The following is a 12017-nucleotide window of genomic DNA, read 5'->3' on the forward strand; positions in this document are numbered from 1 at the left end:
AAAAAGTGCATCATATTCCAGCTCAAAGTCAGCCTCGGGGAACAAAGCAGCAAAAGCAGATTGTAAGCAAAGTTATTGATCATGTAGTATAGCATTAGCATGATAAGCAATACTTTCACTGTCTGCGTGTTGGGTGATGGCCGCCTATACTATAGGTTCATAGTTGAAAGGGTAGGGAAGTACGCCGAATCACTGCCTTAATGATAATCACGATCTGATGATAGTGACTCTAGCAGCAACTTTCCTTCCACTCACTGTGTTGTATTACTACAGCTTAAATTTATTTTCACAGTCATTTATACAAATAAACATCTCTCTTGAATATGATCGTTTTTATAATGGGCTTTCTGAAATCACTGTTACTTCCACATGAAATACAGTAAGTCATAAAAGGTACGCAGTCTTCTGTTGGTACAACCTAATGTCAGACCTAAACATTCCTGAAGATCATCCATAACATGACGACAATTTCCACCTCTTCCTCATCCAGGACAGCCCTGAACATAGTGACATCATTTCAGCAGCAAGTTACAGATTTCATGTCTATTGCTCTCTGTTTTTGAAGACAGCCAACTTTTAACCAATGTTATAAGTTTTATTTACCATAATTTTATAGTGATCAACAATAAGAAGTCTCACTTTAGAACACAAACATATTTTTACTACAGCGAGTGATGCTAATGTATATACATCGTTTTCATTAATAAAACTTAACACTGGTTTTGCTGCAAATGGACAAGTGATTATTTCTTTAGGAGCCACTTTGGACCTTCAGCTCATTGCTTTGTACTCTGTAAGCTCAATCAATTGCATAAACTGTGGCAACTAACTGTGGCCACCACATGACCTTGGCCCATTACAAACACTGCTATACACAAAGAAAATTCTTTCAACAAAACAAAAATTGCCAAAATTGCCATTATTTTTTGAACAAACTTTCTCACATATTAATTCTACACTGCCAATTTTGGCAGAAATTTTACAACGCATTTCATACACTTATGTGCAAAACTAAATGATGGAAGTAACTTTCACATGACAGAGAGTTCCCATTTTACATTTTCATGCGGTCCAGACTTTTAAAAAATGAGGAAAAGAATTAAAAAACAGAAAAGTGAGGAAACTGCTGAATTGGGGAAAACATTAAAACCCCAGAATACACGCAAGAAACACATGTAATTGGCATGTGTGATTAAAAACCTTAACTCTCTCCAATACACAGTATAAAATCTGTGTAAGTGAAGAAAATTAAATGTACAATATGATGCTTATATAATTATTTGTTGTATGAATTTCATCAATTCTTTAAAAAATCACAGATACATAATAGCAAGCAAAATTCACCAAAAAATTAAATTGGTATATGGGTACAAGGCAATTGAGTTATTTTCTGACATGCTTCAATCTAAACACATTGTTAAAAGGTTTTTCCTCTGCGCTCACCCAGAAAAAAAGCAAAAATTGACAATTATGGTGAATTAAATGAAAACTTTGAAGTATGGAATTCTAATGCAAAAGGGGGCTCGTCCTGTAGCCAAGACAGTGCAGCATACTCTGGTAATACTGGCAGCGCACCATATAAGCTTGCTGTTTTTCACTTTATCTGCTAGAAGCCACTGCATTAGAGTGATGTCCCCATGCTGTACAGCTATTGGCTACAGGTAGAAAACGGACATTCAAGATGCTGAAACCCAGCAGTTTTCACCATATTGCACAGATTTCAGTTTATTTTACCATGTAGGCTATAAATTTTTGCTATTTTCAAGGTGAATATAAAACGAAATAACCCTCAAAACTGTGTGTTTCAAGGTATAATTTGTGTCAGCAGTGTGTTGGGAAAAGGCTCAATTACCTCATAGATCATAAGCAAAAGTGCTTGTTTTTTCAATGATATACTCTACAGTATTTCTAGTGGCAAAATCCACTTTTTCTCGTAATAGTTCTATTATATGATGGGGATTTTTGAAATTTCTTTGTTTATGGAATAGCGATTTGGTTGTGTGAGCTGACATTATGCGTGTTGGTAAAATTGTTACCTATGGGGAGGAGAACGAAACTCTCGCATCAACTTTGATTTACAGCTTATGTGCCTGTTTATAATTCAGAAATTTAGGAATTTTGGAAGTTTTGTAGGCTAAGGTCTGTAAACTTATTAGATGTGTTCGTATGCTGTGCTGTGGTCACTACACTGGTAGTTGGGTGACATCACAAGTTGCCAGACAATAAGACATTACTATTGGAAAGGGCCGACGTCTCCTGGGTCCTGACCAAGCATCTTCTTTGACACTCAGGATTTGAATTTAAAAGGTTGACAATCGATACTGTTGCCGAACAGTACATCGCAAATACATGAAAAGAGACGAGACTCACATTTTGGCTCAATTTGGCAAACTTCATGTTTTCCACTGCAGCCACAACCCAGCAATAGTTTTATCACAATTATGCGGTGGAGCTAAATGTTGCAAGTTGTGCTGGTAATGCCAATTGTTGGTTGTATCAGGTTTTCCTCCCTCGTGTTGCCCCTCTCCATAATGCCCCAAAATATTCACTTAACTACATCACCAACCGTGGTATGAACCATGTTTTTTGTGCCACTTAAATTTGTTCAGTCATATGAAGTATCAATAGGAAGAAAACAAGAAATCAAACAAGACATCAACTAAGAACATACATTTGAGGTAAATCTTCTAGAAAGAAACATAAAATCAGGAAATTTTTAGCATTGATCTTACTGATTTTTCACTGGAGCTACAAATTTATGGCATACAATAGTGAAAAATGTAAAATCGGAGAATGTAAAATCGAAATTCTTCAGTAGTACAGAAGATAACAGAAAGAAATACACAATGAAATGAGCAGAAATGACATTTATTCAAAGAAAACAATTATGGTTAAGTCATAGTAATTCACGGTGGTCCCCTGGACATTACAGGAGGCCAGCCATGGTTTTTAATATGCTTTGAGATCACCATGGAGGACAATGCGTGCTCTGCAACATGCTCCCGTGCTGGCCCTAAGACTGCTGAGAAGTTCTTGTGGTAGGGCATTCCATTACTCCATCAGTCCACGTAACAACTGCTTCATAATTTCTGGTGCTTGTGGTTGTGCTGCAATGCAAACTGGTCAACACTGTGACACTGTACTTTTTCCCCATGCGCACCCCTTCAGTGATACATCCAGCCATGACTACATTTTTATGGATGATACTGCAGAACCGCATCAAACTACATAAGATGGAGCAGCTCCTGGACTGAAACAATATTCTGCCAATCGACTGGCCTGTTCATTCCCCAAACTTAAACCCCATCAAGAGCACATATGGCATGCATTGGGGATACATATTGCTGCACATCCACATGAAAAAACAACCATCCTGCAGTTGTGAACCGAGTTGGAGGAGGGCTGGAACACCCTACCACAAGAACTCCTTATCAACTTTGTGGCCAGCATGGGAGCATATTGGAGAGCATGTGCTGCTGTGCATGACAATCATACACAACACAGTCCACCTTTTGTATTATCTGTGGGAGCATCATGAATCATGGTGATTCCCGTGCAATTATTGCCATTGAATAAGAGTAACTTTTCACTGTATCATGTATAGTTTTTTCCATGTAGTCCAAGTTTCATCAAACACTGTTACTTCGTAGTGACACATCATGTGAATTTTACTTTCATCCTTAAGTATTACACACCAGTGTCCAATTCTATTAATACAATTATTTTCTCCTACAATTTTTTCATATTATAAGTACATGTTGTTCATGGTAATTTCTCATCATGGAATAATGCTTTCACTTATTATTAAATGCACATTCTGTATCAGTCTTCTTAAAAAAAAAATTGCAGTAAATTCTGTGATCAAACACTATAATTATTGAAAGTTAGTAACAAAGTTCAAATTTTCCAGCTTTACATGCATCCAACATTACCTGATTAAGTGCTGCCTTAGTTGGAAATGTCACAACTGGGCATTGACCGTGCAACTCTTTCTTTGGAAGTCTTTCCATACACATCCTCATGCTTGCTTCTGAGCCTAGTGTTACAACGCAAAAGCCCTTAGATTGGCCGTTTGCACGATTTTCAAAGAACTTCACTTCAACAAAATCTGTAACTCCAATGCCCAAAATGGCATCTGTAATGTCTTGGTCAGTAGTCCACTGTAAGAGAAGGAAACAATATTTGAATAAAAAGAGAACACAAGCAACTTTAGATAAGTCTTTCTCAACTCCATTCATTCCCATGAGCAAATGCGCTTACACAAACATACACATACATAAAGGTTGACTGGGGATATTCTTTCTTGAACTTGTTTTAATTTGCAAAGATGCCATTTGGGACACTCATGATAATGATCAATTACCACTGCTTCGCTGAACAGAAAACCTAAATATCTCATTATCACTATGTATATTACAGGAAACAATAAAAACAGAAACTATTAGTTATGATGTAAAGCCAAATAAACTCTTGACCTAGTTTGGTGTGTGTGTGTGTGTGTGTGTGTGTGTGTGTGTGTGTGTGTGTGTGTGGAGGGGGGAGCATAGTTCAATTTATTTCCAACAGAAGCATTCACTCAGCATTAGTAGAAATATTTCAACTTTGATTTCACAAAGTGGTATTGAAGCTGCCCATACATAGCAAAACAATACAGTTAGTTATTCAGCTCCCCCTCCCCTCCCTCACCAATTATGATAATGCATCTACAGAAAAACTGAGCAAATGCTGGCACTCTCAGATGCTCATAGTGCCTGTTCGCAGCTCCCCTACCCGGTCAGCCCCAAGTTCCCCTCTGCTTCCCTAAGTGTTCTAGCACAGGACTTTTGAAATCTACATGAACGTAGCAAAGCTGTCTGGTAATCTTGTGTTGTTTGCTTTGTCTATGTTGAGGTCTCATTTGAAGAAATGGCCAAGCAGTAGTTAAGATTCTCAGAATAATAATGTAACAAATCTTTATGCTTAAACTCATGTATATAAAAAAAAACTTGTTACAGAAAACGAAAGTGGCACTTAGTGTATGTTTTCGAATATAAAATTACACGCGAATGAAAATAATGTACAATATTTCCAACTATTTCATAAGAACTTAAGCAATCAATATGAACACAGTAGAAAGGAAAGAAAAACTCCAAAGTAAGACAGAACTGAGAGAAAGAATTAAGTACCCATGCAGTTAATGTGTCACCTTTGTAATTATTAATATTTTTGACTAGGTGATACATAGTTTGGTGCTCCATTTTACCACCTCATTGTAACATACTTAAGGGAAGGGCATCATGTGATGAATAATTGTGCTGTAACAAAACTTATTTATCACATAGCTTCCAAAACAGCAAACATAGCACACCCTTTCAGCGACTGAGAATTTGCTAAATAATGCTTTGTAATTGCTGCAATAATTTTAAGCCCAGTAGAAATTACTCTTTTTGAAATCCTTCCTCTTTCAATGAGAACTGTTTCTTGACACTGAATAAATAACAAACAACCATTTTTTTGTCTGGCTTTGGATGAAATTTGGTCCTAACGCATGATAACTGTGGCCAATGACATATTTCCTACCTTGGAAATAATTACAAACATGACCATTATTTGGGGGGGGGGGGGAGGGACTTTTACCAATTGTAACAGATGGAGCTCCTGCAATGATTGATCACAAGTCTAGTGTGTCAGGAAAAAGTTGAAATAAGATGGTACACAGTGGGAAACACCAGCAACACACTATGTTCTACATCACACTAATCTGCTAGCAAGGTATACATTTGTTAATTACAAATAATTTACTCCAGTCACACAACTTGCAGAAATTGGTGACTTACTTCTTCCCTGGAAAAACTTTAATTGTGAATATGATGATGTGACATTTTTCTGATGTTTGCTTGAGTAGATATGGTATTTTCCAACATATTTTCAGCATGCATATAAAGGATGTATAGGCGGACAAGGAAAAAATTACCAGATTTCTCCCAGATTTCCTGGTTAAAAATACACTTTCTTCTGGGGGAAAACACACTTTTTCCCTGTTAACTAACAGCATATACTCTCTTGGAACAGTATAACTTATCAATCATTTGAATGGTTATGGTTTTATACACAGGCATAGAATTTCCCGGCACTTTAGAAGACAAGACTCGGGGGTGGGGGGGGGGGGATGGCGGGGGGGGGAATCTTGGAAAGATCTTGGATGTGAAACAACATATAGGGTGCATATTTTCTTATTACAAAAGTATAAATTCAAATTTCATGATATACCGCATGTTACACTGAAACACTGAAATCTAAATTGCGATGCTGTTTTGTAAGCCAGTCATAGCTCATGTCATGTGATCTCGCCAGCTGATGACAGCAGCTATTGAGAGATCAGAACACGTGAAGGGTTAGCCAACAGCAAGATCACTTAAGTAGCGCAACACACAAACAGGAAAAGTTAATGGTTTCGATTAACACACAAAGTGCTGCTACAAGTAAAGCAAAGCTTTCACATATAATATTGTGTCTCTAAGGTTAATACACAGCAAGAGAAACTAAGCTTTCAAATAAAATGTTGGTCTTTAATGCGCGTATTACATTTTAAGATATATCACACAAATGTGAAAACTTTTAATAACGACATAAATGTCTGATCTTCTGGGCTCGAAATTCTTCTAAATGGCTCACCAAAGAGTTTATTTTTAAATGAGAGTCAAATGCTCTGTGATTTAAGAAATACATCGTACATTCTCACACATAGTTCAACTTGTGTAAAAGGAAATTTATTTTGAAAGTAACGCTTTTCAAACCACCATTCACAATATTTTCCCACGACATGTTAGAACTAGATTCGTTTCAGCAGTTTCCAAAGAGCATCAGATAACAGGTGCCATCACGCTTGCGCAGCTACGATGACGTAGGAGGCCCTTACGTTCGTACATGTAAAACATTATAAGATCTGACATTATGTCATAAAAGAAACAAGACATCAGAGGATACTCCAAGAGAATAGGAATTTCGTGACCCATACAAAAATGTGCACATTTATAGTTCACATTTGTATATCCAGATTCCCAATAAAGTAGGTCTCGTCCTGATATTAAGCTTTTCAATGTGGTTTTTGGGACGTAAATTTTCTTGGGGTACCAGTACTGTGTTATCTCATGTTTGGTTCTTTTATTACGGCATAATGCCATACGTGCTAGAAGATGAAAACATGCACTTGAAATGCAGCGAACAGTTGAAACTAGCCAACAGTGTGGAACTGAACATGTCGTTTCAAATATATTGACTGCCTCAGTGGAAAAGATTAATAAATGAAGATTTCTTTAACAAACCGACAAAAATAACTGGGCAATTAATTTTTGACTGTCAGAAAGGTGGAAATAAAATCAAATCTAAAACTAATAAAATATTTTAGCCTTCTGTAACTATGTGAATGTATTTAAATTCACTTGATAGCTCCCAACCACAGAAATCCGTTTTGTTTTCACTAGACATGAGAGCAGTAAACGAAGAGGAAACAGCAAAAGTCACTAAATGTAAACACGTGGAGACTACCCGCCTCCTCACTATAACTCGGACTGCTCCGCGCATCAGCCCCGGATCTACAATATTTCCGAACCGGGGCTACACTAGATAGTGCCGTCCCTCAAGCGTTTTATACAGGATGTCAAGAATTTTTTTAAAATTAAATTTTCAAAAATACGTTCATTTTGTAACACACATCTTTCTGAAGAGTCTGATGCATAAAACATATGTGTTCGAGGAAAAGTATAACATATTATTTGGTCATAACTGTGTCAAAGTGCAGTGCCACGCCTCTCCAAACAACATTCTTCTATCACACGTCACTTTATTTTACTCTGTGATATTAAAATGTGTATATTTTGTACTAGATGCCATCAAACTATATTCAGGATAGTGGAAATTAAAATGTCCTGTGGTGACTCTCCTGCTTCCAGTTGGCCGATTTGACATCATTCCCTCTTTTTTAAAAAAACTCTTCAAAAAATCTGCACTCTTTACTGCCTATTAGCTAATAACTGGCTGTTTTGTGTGACATAAAATTAAACATAGGATACATAAAACCAGTAAAGACAAGAAACAAGCAAGACAGTACATATTTCTTCAATCCTTAACTCCTACCTTTTTTTCTCTCTAATCTTGTTACAGCTTTACAAGGCAGGCTTTTCTTTCTACAAAATAATCTATTACCTCATCAAAGTTCGTCGAACGATGGCGTTGTCTAATACTGAAAAAGCTGTTAATACAAATAGGACCAAAGACTGGTGTGGTTTCTCGATCTGATTACATCTCTTTTGCCACTGTCTGCTAGATAAAACAAAATAGGCCTTTCTAATACTGCAGCAACTGCAACACACACCAAATAAAGGAGACTGTTTTGGCACACATGCTAATTTTATATCACGACAGAATATAATTCACAAAGTACCAATATCAAATTCCTGTTAGGCCTACTACAAGGAAAAAGCTTTATGTTAGGAAATAGTTTCACACTTCATTCATATGCTCCAGTTTCTCAAGCACGAGATCGAGAAGTAGTAGTACGAAATTTTTATACAAATTTCGAATAGGGATGTGTTTCAATGTCACATGAATCGATAGACCAATGTGTGCTGCACGCTAGGCATTTCGTGAAACAAATCCCCCCCCCCCCCTTTTCCTAGATCCAGGCCTGCTGCACATGCATGAATCTGGCAGCTTGGGCGCAACAGTAAATTTTTTCCCGTAGCATCTAGCTGCTCCTCAACCAACAGCCACATTTCTGCAGGCAGAAGTGGGAGAAGGTACTATTCAACTGTGCATGTGCATGACCCCACTCTTAAGTGCTAAACTGAATCTAATGTTAACAGTTGTGACATCACGCTCATCAGTGGCAATTTGTTGTTATGAAGCATTGCATAATCTTCCTAAAGCCTTTGACACATTTTGCTGTTGGCAGACACTTGTATGAGCACTGTGTTTTGTTGTTGTATATGGCACATTTCCTTTGCAATTTAAGTTTTACTTTTGTTTTTCTCGCGTTCATGTTTTATTGCTGCAGTATTATTCTGCAATAGCAGGCTACAGTTATATCGTTTGTTAGAGAGCGACAAAACTACAAAAAAATTAACTGAAAACATAAACAATGAAAAATTCCCAGGTTTTTCCCAGTTTTCTCCCAGATTAAAAAATTCCCAGGTTTTTCCCAGATCTCCCGGGTCGTGTACACTCTGATATAGACGTTACGCTATTCATGGACACGAAAGGAAAGTTAGTAAACGAGTTTGGTGACTATGGCTGATTGTATCTCATTTCTAACCAAGATGACCGAGCACATAAACCAGTAATTTTTGTTTTAAACCAAAAATGTGTGTTTTAATAATTAGTTCATATTTGCCCTGCAAAACTGTGATGAAGATAAATCAAGTTTAAGGATAATCAAGGGTGCACTTTCACACAGATTAATTGCAAGTGGAAAAAATCTGATAAAGGAGACAGTGAATGAACATTCTGATGTATTTGTTGCTTTGAGCCTGTCATATGTTCAGAATAAAAAAGTATGTGAAAGTATTTTTCAGTAACAAAACTAATTAAATCAAAACCTGCAAGTAGTGTTATGTTCATATTGCTGCAGTAATCCACTTGGTGACTACTAATTTCACTTCAAAACAATGTTAGCATCAAGTGAAGCAGAAGTGTTCCTTTCTTTTTGCATGTAGTACGACTGCTCTGAGCTTTACACTCGTGTGCGAGTACATTACCTTATGCAAGCATTTTATTTGTAATCATGAAGTTGAAAATGTGTTAAAACATTCAAAACTAAGTGAACTAAATCTGTGGACTGAAACAGATACATGTTTCCTCTACGTGATGAGCAGGACAGCTTTTGTCACTAGGAAATTTTTCCCAGGACACAGAAAAGTTACATACATGTTGCATTCTTACGGGTATTGTCCTAACCGTGGAGCCGGCAAGCCACCAAGCAGGCAGCTCCCGTGCCCAGCTCTGATCTGGGACACAGGGCTTTGGTTAGCATTGGCTAAGATGCTTTTGGGAAATGAGTACACATTATAACCGCTGGCGTAAGTGATTAATACCGCTCCTTGAGGGAATTCCAGAGGGTTGGACAAACTGTAAATCATTATTGAAAATGTTAAAAGATAATGCACTGAGACTAAATGAATCCTACGTTTCTGCAATACAGAATATCAATTTACATTACAGCAAAATCATCCACAATGTCTCAGATAAATTCACTTACCCAAGTTAGATTTCCAACATACAACTGCCGCCTTCCTACTTGATTTGGTTGAATATTATTACCCATCTGATGGTATGGGGGATTTGAATTAGGACTATGTCCATCTGTATTTGATATTGCAGTAGAGCCTGGTGTGTGTGATGGTTGAGAGTTCTCATCACCTCCACCTCCACCTCCTCCACCACCACCGGATGAAGGTGCAGCAATTACATCATCATACAGATCTACACCATCTGCAGCAAATTCATCCTGCAACACAATGAAACATTACGTGTGATCTCTTAGGTTTTCACGGCATGCTTGATTAATGATGTGCCTTAAGGTGTTAGGCCAAGTTGTTGTATCCATTTTGTGTAAAATATTTTGGCAAGATGATGGCCAAGTCAGACATCAAAATACTGTGCATAAAACACAAACAACAAATTGGGTAAACACCTAGAACCACATAACTAAACATTACTTACTTTATGAAAAATAAATGTCATGTATTGTGTTCAGTAATTTTAAATTACAATAATTATACACCCTGGAACAATGATACATAAAACTATCCAAAAATGATTTAATTTCATGATGTGAAAGATACTATGCTTCTCACATAAGCGAAACACTCATTACTGTATATGGACCCACATCCACGTGGGCAATACAAATGCATGGAATTTTCCTCTCACACAACCCTGCTTTTGTCTTGTGTGTGATAATGACTTTCCAACTTAATTTCTAATTAGTCTGACTTCATCCAATAAACCTTCACATATTGCCAAATGAGGGCATACCTGCAATCAAAGTTTTTATTTTGTTCACAACCATATGTGCATCCTTTGGCTGCCAACTAGCAAGCAGAAAAAAAATTATCCAATCTACATGAACCGCAATGATGATATAAAGATCAGGGAAAGTTAAGCTGAATATAAACAACAGCCTACTGTCGGTAGCATACATTTGACTCCACATCATTTCCACAATGCCAGTTATACTATAACTTATAATTAACACAGCCAGAACCACAGTGCCTTCAAATTGTACAAAATGCAATATTCCCAAAGTACTGTCAACAAATGTGTGCATATGATTTACGTATATTATTGGGGCAATCTAATATTGTGATTTATAATAAGGCAATAAAGCTTGGTGTGAAATAGTTTATTTCATGCACATTTTTGAAATAACTAGCTGTAATCTTCAGACACTCTGATCTCCCAGCAGCTAGTTACTATCAAAACTGGCCACGAAATAGGCTATTTCACACTAAGCAATCTTGGCTTCTAATATTTATAAAATTTATAATATTTATAAAATTTATTTAAAAATATCAAAAAAATTCAACATCTGAAGCTTGCTCACTGAAACAAAAAGGTTGCTTATAACATGTTGCAATTTTATTTAAAAAAACTTCACTATGTCTTGACTGACCAACAAGTTCTGGCCTACTCATCAAATTAGTATTATTATAAATGGCAAACAATTAAAAATTTTAACATCTGCTTGTGATAAGTCTTATCATAACCTTTTGGTACAAGGTTGCTGGTGCCCATACTGCAGTGATAAGCTAGCAGCCAGCTCATCATCACTGAAAGGGAAGGGAGGAAAGGATAAGGTGCACACAAAGACTAGTTTTCAATAAGTCTAATGTTTTATATGGACTCTTGATATAAAACTGTAGTAAAGTGCTTTATTCCGCGATGACCCATCAGCATGGATCATGGCAAATTTATTTGACTCCCAAAGATTACTTACATTAATGAGATAAACCATTGAAATTCTGAAACGACAAATTTGG

At 36.8% G+C, this 12017-nt stretch overlaps 1 protein-coding gene across 18 annotated transcripts in view; it reads right to left on the minus strand.

Moving 5' to 3' along the window:
- The window catches only part of LOC126281344 (cleavage and polyadenylation specificity factor subunit 6), a 167089-nt gene that overhangs the window by 116035 nt on the left and 39037 nt on the right, over positions 1-12017 (minus strand). For all 18 annotated transcript variants that reach the window (XM_049980238.1, XM_049980237.1, XM_049980228.1 and 15 more), the window contains 2 exons: positions 10235-10483; positions 3933-4160 (listed from right to left, as the gene is read on the minus strand). In XM_049980238.1, the coding sequence (XP_049836195.1) occupies positions 3933-4160; positions 10235-10483 (477 nt within the window). The remainder of the gene's footprint in view (positions 1-3932; positions 4161-10234; positions 10484-12017) is intronic.

The sequence above is a fragment of the Schistocerca gregaria genome, chromosome 7 (assembly GCF_023897955.1).
Source record: "Schistocerca gregaria isolate iqSchGreg1 chromosome 7, iqSchGreg1.2, whole genome shotgun sequence".
Lineage (NCBI taxonomy): Eukaryota > Metazoa > Arthropoda > Insecta > Orthoptera > Acrididae > Schistocerca > Schistocerca gregaria.